This window comes from Macrobrachium nipponense, chromosome 43 (genome assembly GCF_015104395.2).
Source record: "Macrobrachium nipponense isolate FS-2020 chromosome 43, ASM1510439v2, whole genome shotgun sequence".
NCBI classification, from domain to species: domain Eukaryota; kingdom Metazoa; phylum Arthropoda; class Malacostraca; order Decapoda; family Palaemonidae; genus Macrobrachium; species Macrobrachium nipponense.
The window spans coordinates 37724700-37744144 of NC_061104.1; the positions used below are offsets into that span (position 1 = coordinate 37724700).

Genomic DNA, 19445 nt, shown 5'->3' on the forward strand with positions numbered 1-19445 from the left:
CTGATGTTAACTTCAAAGTTCAAGTTTTGGCTTTGTGATTCTTTAATAAATCATGCTGTGTACCTTTTCTCTCTCACCGTGACTTAATGATTTTCCTTTTCTTTGATTTATTTTCAATTTGTTCTAATGTGTGGGAACCCAGCATTTTAATTAAAGGTTACTTGCAATTGAATTCAACTGATACAAGAGCCAGGGGAGATGTACAGCCTTGAGGATTTGTCAAGAGCCAGGTGCTTAAAAGAAATAAGAGTTCTCGCTCTATGGATTCTCCACCTGCTCGAGTAGCAAACCAGATTTTTCGAGTTAAAATAAAAATCTTTCCACATGACGCAGCTACCAGCATGCCAATAATTTATAATTGAATAATCTAGGTTTAGTAGACCAAGCAATTTCATATTTACCAAAGATAACAGGGGTAGTTAAAAATTATACCTGAAGGTTATGTTTTGTTTTTCCCTCCTTAAAATCAAACTCATAGACTATTTTCATATATAAATTAATCTTGAAAAATGGCACAAATAATCACATAATTTTAGATCACAATTGCACAAATTATTATTTGAAGGCTATCTTTCGAATAACATTAAAATTTTCATTTTTGTCACCTTTAGATTTGCACTAATATTTGCTCCTACACAATATACAAACCATGGCCCTGTAAGGCCACCCATCATTTAACGACAGCCAGATCCCCATGTTAGAAGCGCATCTCATTTTTCATGAAAGCTATTTTTTTTCTTTCTTTTTTTACATTAAAAGAGCGGCTGCTATTTATATCTAAGTGGTGTTGCCTGACTTTACCGTCTATTGTCCCCTGGACACTACCAGTGTTAATAGCGCTTGAAAAATCTTTCAAGACCTTGAAAAATTAACGCAAAGCTTGAAATAGAAATGTAAAAGTCTCCGAAATCTTGAAAATTAGGTACAGAAAATCCTGAAACAGAGAATCTAGGGAAAAATGAAAGCAGGTTTCGGTCAGACAGCTGCTTAGTGTCTTGTCACAACCTTGTCAGATATGCAGGAGGTTTCGTTTAGAGGAAGACAGTGTCATTGCCATGTTTGCCCAACATGGAGGGAAAGGAAGTAACAAGTATTGAAAGACAGTTGAAGTCCATCATTAGACTTGCCCTGAACTTTCCTTTTTTAAGTGTCTGAGCATCAGCTTGATGACTTACAGGAAGAATGGGCAGCCCTTATTTGGGCAAAGGCGACAGTGCATACCATGGCTTTTCTCAGGAAGTACCTGAAGTTTTGGCATAATTTAAGGAATAAATTAGATAGAAATTACCAAAGTTTTGTTTAGTGTCTGACTTCATGTGTAGCCTTGTATTTGCCTTACTCTTCAGCTGTGTTGAAAGAATATTTTCCCAATTAAATCTGGTGAGGACGAAACAAACAGCTCTTTTGATGGCATGTTTTATCGCGCTTTTTGAACATGGCTTCAGTTCTGAATCCTTTCTTAATACGCACATTAGGAATTATTTTCGGCTAAACTGGAAAACAGCCGTTAAACTCTTGAAGAAGGTGGTTAGGCAGTAACCACCGTCCAGTAGGTGGGAGTACCCGCCTGTCCGGTTGTAAACATTCCAGTTGGCTTTCAGATGTCATAAGATGTGGACTTGTTTCGTAGTTCTTTGCCTGTCGTTAAGCTCTTTTTTTTTTTTGTTTTGTTTTTTTTTTTTTTTTTTTTTTTTTTTTTTTTTTTTTTTTTTCTCCCGTTGGGATCTTTTTTACTTTTTGTATATCTATCTATCATATATATATATATATATATATATATATATATATATATATGTGTGTGTGTGTGTATATATATATGTATATATATATATATATATATATATATATATATATATATATATATATATATATATTGGGTTTGATACTATTAATATACAAACCCAAGATTTGTGATAGCCGTCTTCCCCAAGCCTGTGTTTTGGGGTCGGCTTGTAAAGTGTGACTTTATATCTTTTGTAACTTGTACTGAGTCTCGGCCATCTTCCATTCCGTTCTGTCTCCTATCCCGTGTTCCTGTTTTGGGAACAGCCAATTTGGCTGGGGCTAGTTGTCTTCAGTGTCCTGTCACCACCATAGAATCCTTCCCTCTGGGCAGCTTCACCTTCACTCTCTTCAGTGGAGAATGAAGGTATGCTTCCAGTCCTTAATCCTTTTATCTCCTTTTATCTCTCTTCAATGATGAGGAAGGATTTAGGCTGGTGCCTGATCGACAGCAACCTTTGAATATGCCTGCATATTCTCTTCTCAACATGCTTCTGTTATCAGATGCACTAATCGAGGAATAGGTGCATACCTGTAGGAACGTTGTCTTTGAGATGTGTGATTGACACAGTAAGTACCTTCTCATCAACATCCTGGAACTCAAGTGGTGTTGTTGAGCAACAACGCCACTGTAGTGGCATATATCACCTTTTTTAGTTGACATTGCAGGTGCTTGAGTGCAATTGTAGTGCACTCGATAGTTCTATCAGCTAAAATCATTTCCAGATGGAATGCATTGGCAGGCAAGCTCAGCATCTGAATTCGAGTGATTGGGGCAGAGTCTCTTCCTACACTCAATCTTTCATGGAGAGGTTGCTTGTCATGAAGACTCCCTATCATCTTTCTGTTTCCTGCCCAGTACAATGGGAAGTCTGTGGGTCTACTGCTCCATCACATGTGACCCATGGGCTGCTTCCATGATGCATGATGACTTTATGGGACAACCTCGATGTTTTTGTCTTCTCTCCGTGTTTGTCTAATTCGCAATGTGTTCAAAAACCATTTTTCACCCCGAATTGAGGATGAATGCTGGAAGACTTCATCTTTTGCCTGACCTGCTAGCTCTGCTTCTGAGGTACCAAGAAGATTTCCTCTCTGACCCAACCTTTGGTGTCAGCAAAACAGGAGCAGTTCCTCAGGCAGTATAATCCCTGTGTCTTCATGACTAGAGACTATACGGCTTTCCTTGCAAGCATAGGCTTTCTTGCCAAGTGGCAAGAGAAATAGGTGGATAACTCATGGATTCCCTCATCTTCCTCTGCTAAGAGTTCCTTATTTCTGATTCAGTTATGCAAGACATGGGCACACATTCGGCCAAGTCTTTCACCAGAAAGTAGCCTTGTTTCTCCTTAGTCGAGATTTAGCTACTGATGAGAAACTTTTTCCTGTCTGGCCATCCCAGGGACCTGGATGGCATGCAACTCTGGTTTAGGGTTCCTGTCTCATGCTCTGCACATGCCCTTGCGAGAATCATCAGACAGAGATCTGTCTCTCAGTGCCACTTCTCGTCTCGTTCCGGCCTTGGTGAAGAGAATGGACGATTTTTATGGACCTTCTTTGATGTGAGCCTTCAAGAGAGGGCATGTCTTAGCAAAATCCGAATCTGTCGGCATCTGTTGCCGGGTTGGAGTCCTTCATGATCCCCTACTCCTTGGACTTTGTAATTAATGATCCAGATCAATTGTTACTTTGTCCTGTTAAGGTGCTGTGGTAATTTCTGGAAAAGTCTCAACATCCCTAACCTGGATGTTGGCAACTTTCATCTGGTTTTGTGAGATAATTGGGAGGAGGTTCTCTGCAGCTGGCGATGATGACACCCGTACACTCTGCCCGAGAGCTCATGAAATCAATGGCTTGCTCCATCCCTTGCATTCTGAAAGAATTTATCGATCTGGAAACAGAGATGTGGTCTCACTGGATCATATTTATGTCTTTCTACCTTAGGGTTTTGCCCACAAGTCCTTGAGCTATGGTGGCTGCTCAAACAAGTATTGTCTACTTTCCCAGTGCCTTTAACAGAACAGGTAGCATCTCACCTAAGGTGTAAGAGGGATTACGAGAGTGACTGGCTTCTGCCTCTCATCCTTCCTTGTCCTCTACTTCCTTTCCTTAGGGTGGAGAATAGGACTTGAACCTACACTTGCTGTATGTGCGTCTGATGTAAGTCCCTTAACAATCCGAGCACCCATTCTATTTGTCTTTCTATAATTATACAAACAATTCAGATCCTTCCTCTAGCAAGAGAAGGAAGGAGAGACTGGCAGAAGACAAAACCTTTCAGGTCTTACTGCCTCCAAGTCTTAAGATTCTTCCCAGCCTTTTTTCATATGGGTCACGATTCCTCACTCATTAGAAACAAGCCAGAAGTCTGACATTTGATCTTGCAGTTCTTATACTCCGATCAATATGTCAGAGGCATAGCACTCTTCCCCACTTTTTCGACCATGAGTAGCCCAGGTGTGGCAAACTCCAGTCAGAACAAAGAGACTCACTCAGATTCCTCCCTGCAGCTAGTGAGTCTTCCCAATGTTAAGGACCAATGGTTTGGGTATCGTGTAGGAACAAATCACAGTTTTTTAAAGTATTAAATTGTATTTTACCTTACTATACAAACCTGAGGTCCATAACAATACATTTATGGTCACCTCATGCCACCTTGGCCGAAAGGCAACTGGAATGTACATCTAGGCAGGTGGGTATTCCTGCCTACCAGGTGGTAGTTACTGCTTTTTTCTTCAAGAGTTTAACAGCCATTTTCCAGCTTTGCCGAAAATAATTCATAATGTAAAGGACCTCAAGCTTGTATAGTTAGGAAAAATACAATATACTTTTTAAAAATTGTGATTTTATTTTCCATGTTCTATATATTATCATCTCTCTGTTGTAACAGATCCTCACCAATCTACACAACGTCTTATTCTCCTTGCTTGACCTTGATGAACTGTTTTTGGACTCTCCTCTCCAACACTGGTACCAGGGGAGACTCTGGCTCATTAATGAAGGTGAGCATATGTTAACAAAATGTTTCATCTTCATTCATGAAAAATTTGGCATTTAGGATGATGGACTCTTGTTCGTTTGGTTATTTGGATATTGCATGATGTCATAAGAATAGATTTTCCCTCCACAGAACACCAAAGTGCCTTTATGTCTGATGCCTCTAGAGCCGAGATCCTGAGAAAATATGGTGGCACTTACATGGATATGGATGCCTTGACTCTTCGACCACTTCCAAACAGGACCAATTATTTGGGGCGAATTGACAATGAAACAATCACTGGAGCCATCATAAGCATTGTCAAAGGTGGGCATCATCTAAGTCAAGTGAGTTTGAATCCTTATCTGTTTCATTGTCTTATTGTAGTTGTCATTGTAGCTTTTCTTTAAACAGCATTCACTTCAGGGTGTGATGTCCCTGCCTACATGAGTTATGGTAGAAGAGACACTTTAGCCCTTGCAGTCAACCCTTCTAAGAAAATCAAACCAACGGTTGGAAGAAATCCTTTAGCCTTGGCAGGTAACTCTTCTAAGAGAAGGCTACTCTGAATAATATACAGTTCTCTAACCTTGGACTGTGCAAAAGCCATTGCAATGTGGCCTCCCATGGTCTGGGTTTGAGTTTCCTTACTTGAGAGTACAATCAAGTACTTTTCCTATTTTTGTACATTTTCCTATTTTTGTTTTATGTGTGTATGACAGGATGATGAGAAAGCAAAAGTTGCTTGGTGGATTATTAGGATAGCACCTTCTTTACCTAATCTTTTCCTCTAAGCTTTTTATCATTCTAGATCCATCCTGACCATCCTCCACAGTTGTTTTTGCAAACCTGACAGGTTTTCTTATATACATTAAAAGGTGTGCTGGCCCCACCGTACCAACCTGTTGCTTCTGATGTTTGCGGATGACGTATGGTTAGGTTTATCTATACTTTCAATGTAATTTTTGTAAATAATGTAAATACTTGTTGTTGTTCATATTATTATTTCTGTTTATTGATCTGATGAATCTTATATTGTTGCTGTTTTTGAGTCTTAGTTTTGCTTACCACATTTTTATTTTGTTAATTTTAATTATCTCTGCGACATTAAGCTGAACCCTGGGCCTGTTCACTCAAATATTCGGGGCTATTAAAGATAAAATTTTCATGATCTCCGAGTTCATAATGATTCGATGTTTATATCAGAGATACTTGTAATTACTAACTAGTCAAAGACTGAATTTTTAATCCCATGGTTTGATGGCCCAGATTTTATTTATCATCGTTACATCCCGCATGCGCAAAGTATTGCTGTATACAGTATTACAGTCCAGACGACATATATCGTCAGAAAAACGTAAGAGTGTAGTTATCATGAAATTCTGTTTTAAGATATTCAGTAAGTTCTACAATATATATGTATTTGCTGTTTACTGCAATACAAATATCGAGGTATATATATGACTGTCTCTAGGAGAGGATGTATGGCTCAGGATTCAAAAGGTTCATGTTTGGTTATTTGTGGAGACTGCAATGCAAAGCACAGTGAGGTGGTTTAAATTCAAATTCCACAGATCAACATGCTGGTCTGCTCTTGAATTCCTTATGTACCAGCTATTGTGAAGTCCAAGGACTGAAGGCACTTAGATGAACAAATCTGTCGATCAGCATATTCCTAATTCCACCACTGAAATATCTAGAGCCAATTAGGATCTCACTATTGAAGCATGCCAGGCATTTAATATTTTCAGATGCTTTTCAAATCCAGACCCCAAGAAAGACTGATGAAATGCTGATGGGTATCTACTAAGGTATGTTCTTGGAAAGGCAATTAAATTCAGGACAAAACACCAGCCATGGTTGAGTTGAGTTGAATATAGAATTTAGGCAAATACTAGCAACTGGGACCTATGAGGCCATTCAGCCCTGAAATGGGAATTGACAGTAAAGGGTTTGAAAAGGTGTAACAGAGATAAAACTAACAGTTGAACTATTGAATTAAGTGTTAGGAGAGGGTGGATATTAAGGTAAGGAAAGAGAATATGAAAGGAGGTAGTACAGTAAAAAAGACGAAAGTGGTTGCAGCTAGGGTCCGAAGCACGCTCCAAAGAACCTTAAGTAATGCTTACAGTGCACCATATGAGGTCCACGGCGGCACTACCTCCCTACGGAAGCAGCCATGGAGATGAAATCGCTCCCATGAAAATTGCACCATATTTGTTGAGTCTCTTCGTGCTGCAAATAGAATTCATCATATATATATATATATATATATATATATATATATATATATATATATATATATATATATATATATATATATATATATAAAGAGAGACAGAGTTGTGATGATGGAACCTCGGAATCCTTAACTCACACTCTTCCTTCCTGCTGTGCTTCCTTTCAGGCCATGGTAGGAGTGGACTTGAAGGACTTTGATCCACATCCTTCTTGTGTGACGATTCCACAATGCTTATGGCTTTTTTGTTTTTCTCCTGGAAAATTCGAGGTGCAAAGTACAGTGAATTCTAAAACCTTAGTAATACTCTGTGGCATTTATTGTGCCGTTTCCTTATATACGTTGTTTATTTTTTCTCATATTTTGTATTCATTACGTCAATTACATAAGTTTAAAAAATGATGTAGACTTCTTCAGATCATTCGGAATATAACCCTTAGGCAAGATTTTTGATCCCTTAGCCCCGCCCGCCTATCCCTCCACCCCCCTCCCCCCCACTCTCAGAGGAATTCGTGGCTATGGCCTGGAGGTTGTAACCACATCTCGGGACGTTCATGAGAAAGAACAGCCATTAAGGAAAAAGGAGAAACTTAGCTTAGGACCTTGCTGACGCTGTGCAGAAAGAGGCCACTGAAGATGCAGAGACCCACTGAAGGGGCAGTGGGGTTCCAGATACAGGAAAACAGGTCAAAAGTCAGCAAAGACTTGCATAGCTTTCTTGGCCATGGCATGACCCACTGGCACCAGTGCTTTCATCTCCTACGTAGAAGTGATCCCGTCTGTTTGGCTGTGATGTGAGCAAAGACAATCACTAGGAAATCCTCACCAGAAATTCGCTGCCGCCTGGGAACTGGTTCGACACCATGGCGGCCGAGAGAAGCTGCAGATATTTTTGTCAGCTTTTCCTCGTTAGTGTTCACTGGCGCTGCACGTCCTTTGTTTGTTTTGTGTACCATCTATTTCTAGTCCTCGTACTCACTTACCTCCGAGCGGGTAACGTTTTCATCCATCAGCTGATTGACTGACTGATACAATTGGCGTTGTTGCGTTAAATTCATATCGACGACGACGTTCAGTAGCCTTCACCAAAAAGTCTGAGAATCAAGGAAAGCGTTTTTTTTTTTCCCCAAGACCTTTGGGTTGAGTCGACGCTTCCACATCAATTATGTAGTTTTAATTTTCACATCCTATTTTAATCAACTGATCCGATACACATTATAATAGAATGCCACCAAAACTCAAAAACCGATAAACTTTTTCATTTAAGATTTAATGACAAAAAACTTTTGTGGACACACCGCTAGATTTCCTAATAAATTATTTCTTCATGTATTTATTAGAGACTGCGTCAGGGAATATCTAAGTTAACTAAGTTTTCCAGATATTAAAAAAAAAAAAAGTAAATTAGCTGTCAATAGAAAAAGGTCACTTGACAAGTATATAAGCCAGGAAGACCAACTTTATGTACTGGCTCTTGACTAGAATTAACACTCACACACAAAACAAACACCCCACCCTTTGCATATATATATATATAGATATATATAGATATATAATATATATATATATATATATATATATATATATGTGTGTGTGTGTGTGTGTGTGTGTTTGCATGTGTGTAATATAAAATATAGATATTATATCCTATATATATATATTATTATATATATATATATATAATAAATATTATATATTATATATATAATATATAATTATATTATGTCTGGGCCCCTGGCCTGATGCCCAAACGTAAGGGAAAAATTAAGAGGGAAAATATGGAGCGCTTAGGACTTAACTTCGATAACTGTAAAAGGTATTTGTTTAGGTTTTTCTCTAGAAGGTTACCATTGAAAGCCCAGCTGATCAATCTAATTTACATTTATTTACAAGAAATATTGATGGCCTGAGATAAAGGCAAAGCAAATTGGCCACACGTGGCCAGGCGCAAAGGTCAAGGTTTGTGTGGCTCTACGTCCAGGCTGGACGAGCATGGCACTGCTCAGTGCTGCCAAGAGGCACTGGCAGAGAGTTGACGTCAGGCGTACCTGGAATGGGTACCGGAGGTGCAATACCTCTCAGTGTTCCCAGAGTGATGGGAGACAGGGTTTCCTGTCTCTTGCGGAAGGCTGACCCTTTTGGAGAATTGACAGTGTCTGCTGCGCGTAGCCTGCTATGGCACCTAGGCCAATTTGTGGAGTGCCCACTATTACGTGCAGGTTTTGTAGCGGAACTGCGAGTGATCAGTGGCCGTACTTCTGGAGGAAGTAGGTCTTGGATGGCTCCTTGCTTTGGAGGAGTTTGGTGTGAGGTTAGGACCATTAGGTTTGCGGAAATGAGGGGGTTTGAAGTCTTGCCCTAGGAGGAGGTGGTAACCTCCTGGAATGTAGCTTGCTACTGCAAGGGTACATACCTTGGAGAAGTGAGGTCGGGTGACCTGCAATTGGATGGTTGGAGGGATCAACTTAATATGGTTGATACCTTCAATTGTAATTAGTCGACATCTATCAATGGTAACCCCTAGTGGGATTCGATCTTCCCGTATCACGGAGATTTGAGCGCCAGAGTCGTCAAAGGCTCTGACGTGGCTTGGCGGAAAATGACTTTGGAGGGGTGTGACGGTGAATAGGGCCCTTAGCCAGGTGTCCTAGTGAGGAGGAATTTGAACTGCCATTGCGATGGCGGGAATATTGTAAATGGCGCACCCTCCGTAATTTGCAGACATGTGACCCTTGCGGCCACAGTCTCGGCAGAACCTTCTCCAGAACTTCTTCCGTGGCACTGGAGGATAGGGCCAAGATGGCTCCACAGGTTGTGAATCTGTGGGGTCACCAAGGCTTGCAGTGTGCTCTGGCACAGGTGAAGAGTCCTCTCTGGCCGTGATTAGAGGTAGGATGTTAGTGGTTCCTCCTTTGAATTTCCCTCCGGAACAAGTCCGAGGTTGATGGTGAGCTCACCTCTTCCGAATTGGAGGAAGCAGGCGGTGAAGTGGTAAGAGGCTGGCAGGATGCGGCAGGACTGTGCGGCGCATTGGGTGTAGGGCTGGGACTCGCCGAGCGGCTCGAGCTAAGAAGCTCTCCGTACGTCCCTTCTCCTGTTTGATTTCGAGTTCCTTCTCCTTGAGAGCTAGCTCATTCTTTCTCTTGTCTTCTCTTCCTTCCTCTCTGCTTCTTTCTCTTTCCTCTCTTCTTCACTCTCTTGATGGCACGCGGCATCGTGCTGCGCCTTCAGCCACTGGCCGAGTGCTGGTCCAGTATAACCGGCCTCCTTGCCCAGAGTTTATGAGGGTTCGGAGCGTCTCTAGCTCTATGGCTATGATGTTGTGGGAAGCAGGGGAAGACATTTTCCTTAGGCTGTGCAGCATTGGCTTAGATATGAAAGGATGGCCAGGAATAGCACTGGATGGGAGTGCCTATTCAGTAAGGAGGCACTCACCTAGAATCGGGTTCTGTGAATGAGGTAATGAAATGTTTGGGATGAACAACGGCGATGTGTCTGGGAAGACGGGGCTCTGTGGCACTGGGGAAGTGTCCTGTAATTTAGTGGCACTTCGTGAATGGCAGCTTCTAAGGAGGTGATAGAATATAATAGTGTGTGCTGTGTAAGTCACACTTAAGGGCATTCCTAAATTGGGATACGTAATGGAGTGGGCAACCTGTAGGTCCTATACAGGTGCACCGGCACTTATGGAGATGTTCCTTGGACAGCACTAGTAGTCTGGTATTGCGGACGGCACTTATAGGAGGCGTTCCTTTGTTGAGTGTTCGAACCGAAGTGCTGATCCTTGTACCTGGAAACACTAATGAAATGGGCATTCCGTAATGGCGGATATACAGTTAAATGGCTACCTGTATGTCCTGTACAGGTGCACGACACTTATGGAGGCATTCTTGGACAGCACTAGTAGAGTGCTGGGATAAAGGCACTTATGGAGGCATTCCTTGGGTGAGTGCTCCGGAAGGAGTAATGATCCTTATGCACAGAAACACTTGTGAATAAGCGTTCTGTAAAGGCGGATACACAAATAAATAGCTACCTGTACGGCTGTACAAGTGCACAGCACTTATGGAGGCGTTCCTTGGACAGCACTAGTAGTGCTGGTATAGCGGCACTTATGGAGGCGTTCTTTTGTTTGCACTGGTAGCGTGCTGGTGTGTCCCGTTGTACAACACTAAATGCAGTATACTCAAGTATACAGAAGAGAAATGGCACTCTGTTCGTGGCAGAGTGTAATGGTGGAGGAGAGAAAGTAAAAGGGGGAGTACTTCAGCAGCCAGTCAATGGACAGTATCACGGATTAGTGGCACTGTAAAATGGTAGGGCCTGATGAGCACTGGTGGTGGCCAGTCCTAGACTGGTAGCGGCTTCCTTGTATGGAAGAAATGAGGTTGCACTGGCACTTTATGTGCAGTTAGTGCTTGTGGTATACGCAAGTCTTATGTGATAAAAAAAATGGAAAAGACCACTCGGGCAACGACAGGTAACAGTAAATTAAAAAGTGCTCAGTCCTTGGCTGAAGTACTCAGTGAATGAAATAAATGCTTGCAAGACTGCAATGGACACAGGTGTGTATCACGCTCAGTGTAAATGAGAGTCACAAGAGACTAAAATAATGTTAATGATGCATGCGTAATGGTGCTAAATGTAGTACTATTGGCTTTTGAATAATAGGTTCTCTCTCTCTCTCTCTCTCTGAGAGCGTAAAATATGATAAAAGACGAACTCCTTTGTATTGATTTGAACTAATGATTTTAGTTTAATATGACGCAATATGCGTTGAATGATTTCCTTATGTTAAAGTTTTGGTGAAAGAATTGCTTTGGAATAAGTTTTAGGTAAATAGAACGCGATAGCGATGAACAATTTTTACGTTAGTGGTAGCGGCTTGCGCTATAATATGAGTCATTTACAATGATGCGTTTATGTTAACAATTCTTTTAATGTAATTTACTTTCAAGATTTGTGTTAACTTTACTTTACGTAAGATACTTAGCTCCCTGTGACAAGTGAAATAGCGGTAAGGATTTTTAAGGTGTTAGCAAACATTTGTAAATGAAACAGGTTGCGTTAAGTATGAAGTGAGATGAAAGCTTTCGCTCAGCGATCGAGTGAGCGATGCTAAGTGAAAGGTGCAGTGAGCGAAGGATACAACGTGTCCTTGGAAACAGTTGATCGCTGTGTAAATGTGAGAGCGATTTACAACAACATAATTCTGCTTTGTTATTGAAAGCAAAACAACATTAACTTTTCAGCAGCATGGTAGATGCTAGTACTGTGATTGATATTATTTACGTTAAAACATCAAAATATATGTTAATTGGATTAAATTGTGAGATAAAGCTTTAGGTGGTGAATGAATGTTTGCCTTTGTGAACGCGAGTTGGCTGACAGGGCTGTGAGAGTTCATGTACGCGCTGAGAAGCTGGGTGAGGCCACACCAACGCGGCGACGTGGAGGTTGGAGGAGGGAAGAGGTTCCCGCGGCAGTTTGAATCATAGGTATCTTCATGCGGGTGGCCACACAAGACTATCGGGACGGCTCGACCCTCTGCAGTTGCCACCAGGCGATTGTAAGGGTGAGGCCACACCAAACGCGGCGAGCGTGGAGGTTGGAGGGAAGAGGTTCCCGCGGCAGTTTGAATCATAGGTATCTTATGCGGGTGGCCACACAAGACTATCGGGACGGCTCGACCCTCTGCAGTTGCCGCAGGCGATGTAAGGTGAGGCCACACCAAACGCTGGCGAGCGTGGAGGTTGGAGGGAAGAGGTTCCCGCGGCAGTTTGAATCATAGGTATCTTATGCGGGTGGCCACACACAAGACTATCGGGACGGCTCGACCCTCTGCAGTTGCCGCCAGGCGATGTAAGGGTGAGGCCACACCAAACGCGGCGAGCGTGGAGGTTGGAGGGAAGAGGTTCCCGCGGCAGTTTGAATCATAGGTATCTTATGCGGGTGGCCACACAAGACTATCGGGACGGCTCGACCCTCTGCAGTTGCCGCCAGGCGATGTAAGGGTGAGGCCACACCAAACGCGGCGAGCGTGGAGGTTGGAGGGAAGAGGTTCCCACGGCAGTTTGAATCATAGGTATCTTATGCGGGTGGCCACACAAGACTAGCGGGAGGGCTCGACCCTCTGCAGTTGCCGCCAGGCGATGTAACATGTTTTAAAATACCGCGGCGGTTCAGGCGTCTTCAACCGAAACAACCCCATTTTCTATATGATTAGGGAGGGACTATGTTACTTGAATGGTTACTTCCCTTTATTGATTATATTGATAACTATGTTGTGAAGTTAGTTCCCGTATTAAGGAACTTTCATTTGTAACCTAGAAATTGTTTAAAGCATATTATCATTGTTAAGTAACTGATATTAGCATAGAAACAATTAAGTTTTAAGCGACTACATTTATTATCTATTCAGTAAAATATCGAGTTAATTATTCCATATTTGTAATGCATGCTTAAATTAGCAGTTATTTTAGCACCTCTCATTTGTGTACTTTCAGAATGCGTTCAATGAGTTCTTATATAGTCTAAATACTTTCCCAGGGGATGAGTTCATCACTGAATTTAAAGTGAATATAGAAAAAGGACCACACTACGTGCAGATGAACTGGCAATCAGTTGCCGAAGTGTCACCTGTTCAGCGGTAGTGGCTACATAAGAATCATTTAATTGGGGGAGGTGTTTCGGAAGAGAGCTTGGTGGGATCCCTGTGATCCATTCCATAAAATTACTTTTTTTCAAGAAATGGAAGAGGAGTAGAACAAGTGGCCCTCAGATGTTAGCCATCGGTGTCATGCATTCGACCCCCTAAGGGTGAGGCCACACCGGGCGCGGGGAGCGTCGAGGTTGCAGGCGCGTCTCGGGCGGGAGAGCAGCGTCAAAACTACACATGGCCACACCAGAAACGCCACCCTCCCTCCTTCCCTCCCGCGCGTCACTCTCAGCAGTCTAAGATATACTTCTTTGCAAAGTAACGTTTGGATAGGAAATTGCCTTTAATAGAAATCGTAAGTGTCAAACTTGACGATAGAGTACGTACCCAAAGGCCCAAGGTTCTTTGGGTTCTTTGCTTGGCAGTGAATTTTGTGATAATAAAAGGTTAAAATCCATATATATATATTTTTACTTCCCATATAGTTATTACTTTAAGGAAGTGAAAAGAAAATGTGGATTTTAACTTTTCATTATTGCAAAACTAACAGCATATAGGGTTACTTCCTTAAAGATACTTAGAAAAACAAAAGAGCGAGAATTAATTGCAAATTATATAAGACGTATAATTGATTATTGTCTGAATTATGTTGAAATAAAACGATTTACCGGTATTTAAAACAAATAGTTTAATGGAAACTACATAAAAGAAAGTAACACAAGGAAAAATCAGTTTTTGCTTCATTGTTAACATAATAAAGAAAGTACAAAGTACCACGAATATTTCATAAATAAGTGATACTGCTGCACTGAGGATTCGTATAGTTATCAAGTCTATGCAGCTGGACAAGGATTATTTGTGTGGCTGAGTGCATAATAGTTGGCACCTTTAAGTTTTTGGGGGTCGAATGCATGACACCGATGGCTAACATCTGAGGGCCACTTGTTCTACTCCTCTTCCATTTCTTGAAAAAAAAGTAATTTTATGGAATGGATCACAGGGATCCCACCAAGCTCTCTTCCGAAACACCTCCCCCAATTAAATGATTCTTATGTAGCCACTACCGCTGAACAGGTGACACTTCGGCAACTGATTGCCAGTTCATCTGCACGTTAGTGACCATGTCAAGTCGGAGGGTATATTTACGTAGTGTGCGGTCCTTTTTCTATATTCACTTTAAAATTCAGTGATGAACTCATCCCTGGGAAGATTCAGACTATATAAGAACTCATTGAACGCATTCTGAAAGTACACAAATGAGAGGTGCTGAAATAACTGCTAATAATTTAAGCATGCATTACAAATATGGAATAATTAACTCGATATTTTACTGAATAGATAATAAATGTAGTCGCTTAAAACTTAATCGTTTCTATGCTAATATCAGTTACTTAACAATGATAATATGCTTTAAACAATTTCTAGGTTACAAATGAAAGTTCCTTAATACGGGAACTAACTTCACAACATAGTTATCAATATAATCAATAAAGGGAAGTAACCATTCAAGTAACATAGTCCCTCCCTAATCATATAGAAAATGGGGTTGTTTCGGTTGAAGACGCCTGAACCGCCGCGGTATTTTAAAACATGTTACATCGCCTGGCGGCAACTGCAGAGGGTCGAGCCGTCCCGCTAGTCTTGTGTGGCCACCCGCATAAGATACCTATGATTCAAACTGCCGCGGGAACCTCTTCCCTCCAACCTCCACGCTCGCCGCGTTTGGTGTGGCCTCACCCTAAGCGATAGCTGCGGTTACCAACACGTGATATGAAAGCTAAGTTAAAATGAATTCCCCTAACCTTTCACAGCCAAAGAATTGTACACTTCTTTTGATGTAACTATTAGTAGAACACCTACCTAGCTAGTCTTGTACATGCAATGGATCCCTGGCAAAGCTCTTCCTAGTTCTAACTAGTACTTTCTGGCAACTATCTAACACACACACTAGTGTCGTGCGAACAACAGGCTGATACTTGCTAACAGAGATTCGCTTGGCACTCTGTCCGTTACACAATAATATCTCTAAATTAGAGAAACACAGTTACTTAAAACACTTCTAAAATAACTCCTTAACATAACTTGAAGCTAACAATGGTGATAATCATAATAATATTAAATGAATGATATACCTTACAAACTGCGAATCGTGCTGTCTCCTTACGCTTTAATGAATGCTTTTTTTTGGGGGATTTACCCTCTTGTAAAAATTATTTACAGTTTCTAAGTTTTTAAGGGGATAATGTGATTTACAAGCTTTTAAGCAAGAGCTCCAGGGGATCGCAGCCTAGCAAGGTCTGCCACTATTACGTATGGGCCTGGCCTGATGCCCAAACGTAAGGGAAAAATTAAGAGGGAAAATATGGAGCGCTTAGGACTTACCTTCAATAACTGTAAAAGGGATTTGTTTAGTTTTTTTCTCTAGAAGGTTGCCATTGAAAACCCAGCTGATTAATCTAATTTACATTGATTTACAAGAAACATTGACTGGCCTGAGATAAAGGCAAGGCAAATTGGGCCACACATGGTCAGAGCGCCGTATAATGTCTGGACAGCTCCTATCTTTGACAATATGGAAAAGCTGGCCAAAATCAAATACTACTGCAATGATTGGTTTCCAAAATTGATAGTTTTAGCAGTAAGGAAGTGCTGCGTGCGAGGAGACGTGGAGTATGGACTCAGCTAATCTGGAAATGAGTTCCCATATTACACACAACATAAAATAAGAACTTCTTGCACAATATTTCAGCTACGAGGTCAGTCACTTCTATCTAACACTCACAGGGGGAGGAACTCTAGTGCTTATGAAATATTCAATGGAGCCTTTGTCTATCTGGGACGATCACAAGGTAGCATTCGGCTGATAGGCAGAAAAGGAACAAAGGGAGTTTTGTTTGATATGTAGGAATTTGAATTGGATAATGTGGAAGAGTTATTTGACATTGGAGGAAAAAGAACTGGCAATATGACTGTAACTCAAGACGTACTGGGTGCCGTATGTAGAGGAACTTTGGAGAAGATGGCATTGGCTTTGTCAGAGCTCAGGGCGTGCAGATAAGTGCCTTTTGTTAGGCCTATGGGCAGGCTGACTTGGACTATGTCCTGGGTCAAGGACTGGGCTGAACTGAGAGCGTCGTCGGGCACGAATCTTGGGTGTTGGGGCAACATTTTCCCCCCATGGGCAGGTCATCCTGGAAACAGACATACGGCCAGTGAAAGTTCACAGTTTTTTAAGGGATCTTAGAGTAGGCCTAATAAGTACATAACTAACTACACACTCCCCTTTGGATACATCCCTAAAACTTAATGAGTTTTTATTCCCCCGCTACCTGACTGGCGCCGGATATGATTATGTCAGGTGATAGGAGAATAAATGCCTGCTCTTCTAGAAAATGAATAATTTACTGACTGTTGGGTAGACAAGGTGATCTACAAACGTAAATATATATATATATATATATATATATATATATATAATATATATATATATGTATATATATAATGTATATATTATATTATATATGTATATTATATAGGTATATATATATATATATCTATATATATATATATATATATATATATAGGTATATAATATATATATCGTATATATATGTATATTATATATATATATATATATTATATATGTATATATATATATATATATATATATATATATATAGTATATGATATATATATATATATATATATATAAATATATATATATACATATGTATATATATATATATATATATATATAATATATCTATATATATGTATATATGTATATATATATATATATATATATATTATATATATATATATATATATATATATATATATATAGTCTCATATGAGCATTCTAAGGAATTCACTGTTTGTAAATTATCCAACACATCAAAACACTTAAGGCTGTACTTTTTGTGCATCTAACTGCCTGGCACTCATTATCGACCCAGTTTTCAGTTTATCCTATATATCATATATGTCTAGTGCTCATTCCCATTACACACACACACACACACACACACACACATATATATATATAAAATATATATATATATATATATATATATATATATATATATATATATATATATATATATACAGGTATAAGCCATGAGGAAAGGTAAACAACGGAGTTCTGTCTGTTAAGTAAAGGACGTCAAGTCGAAAAATCTTGCAGAAAATCCGTTGTTTATCCTTCCTTCGTGGCTTATACCTTTATTTATGGATTTATCACGTTCCAAACTTTCGTGATTCAGTTATACATACATTCATATATATATATATATATATATATATATATATATATATATATATATATATATATATATATATGTATATACCTTCTAAAAAAATCCACAGGATATTGTATATTTCAAAATGAGGTTATTTCCTTACCATCAAATACCAATTAAGAGAATTCGAACTAAAAAGCCAGATATTGTAAGGAGATAAGTTTACTGTCACAGTATATATAGCTTCATTAGAGATGGAATACTGACCTATAAAAAGTTTTGCTGTTTTGAAATGAAAGTTAGTTTTATTTTTCTCATTACAGATTTTGGTCAAATCTCTTCCAGAAGCATTTGACCCTTTCCAGACTGAGAGCATTGGCCCTTCCTTGGTCACCTCTGCCCTGAGGGAGTTGTGCCCAGGGAATCTGACCAGCAGCACTTACTCTCGACGCCTCTCCAATGCTTCCAATGACGACGAAGTGTCTGCGTACCTGGAAGACACTTCGCCATACTTTCAAACTCCCGAAATATGCTCTAATCTGACCATTTTTCCTGAGAAAATGTTTTATCCCATTGGCTTCCATTTCAACACGGGAGAAAGATACCTCTTATTCAAAAGAGGTCATGGTTATGGACAAAAATTCTTGAGGACTTCAAAGGCATATAGTTTGCATCTCTATAGTTCTCTGACCTGGATGGAGGAAGTTATGTCAGGTGGAGATTCCATTATGGAGGAAGCCATGAGGAGAAACTGTCCCAGTGTATATCATTACATAAAAGGAACTGATGGACGCCTTTGAAAAAGTCTCCCAATTTACTTATATTACTGTATGCACAAATTAGTTGTTAATTCTCGTAAAAACTTGACTTGGAGACCTAGAAAGTAAACACTGTTTTTAATTGTTACATTACTTAACTGATACTTTAATGGCAGTGATTTGTTAAATCCTACATCTAACCTAATGACTGAACAGAGACTATCAATACTGACGTATGTTCATAATGAAGTTGTACCTATGTTATATTTATAGTCCACCATAATTCACAAGTGCCTGAGATGTGTATATTAACACAATATGGCCTTTGAATAATCACTGTTACCAGTTTTTTCTTGACTTCGAATATTCAAAGTTTACCAAAGTTGCTCACCTTTCAATAACAATTTGTTTCTAAGAGCTCCTTTAAAGTAGGGGGTTGGTGTGACTTTTCATCAGTGACATTCACTTCAGGGTGTGGCATCTCTGACTATGTGAGTTAGGGTGGAAGACTCTTAAGCCTTGACAGACAACTCCTCATGAACAGGCACTCTAAAATTAAACCACTGTGTGGAAGGGATCCTCAGCCTTGGTAGGCAACCCTTCAATACGCAAACGTTACTCTAAATTGCAAACTTTGTTCCCAAACCATAGACTGTGCCATAGTCATTATACCGTGGCCTTCCATTGTCTTGGTTTTGGGTTCAGTTACTTGAAGGGACAATCAAGCACTTTTCCTCTTTTTTGTTCACTTTCCAGTTTTTTTAAAAAATGTGGTTAGGGCAGGCTGTTGAGG

General features: G+C 40.1%; 1 protein-coding gene across 1 annotated transcript; it reads left to right on the forward strand.

Annotated features, from left to right (window-relative positions):
* Window positions 1-4226: 4226 nt before the first annotated feature.
* On the forward strand, window positions 4227-18694 carry LOC135213887 (lactosylceramide 4-alpha-galactosyltransferase-like). The gene is made up of 4 exons (XM_064247985.1): window positions 4227-4295; window positions 4673-4784; window positions 4913-5106; window positions 18218-18694. Exons 1-4 carry the CDS (start codon window positions 4227-4229, stop codon window positions 18692-18694), a joined length of 852 nt encoding a protein of 283 aa, XP_064104055.1.
* The last annotated feature ends 751 nt before the right edge of the window (window positions 18695-19445 follow it).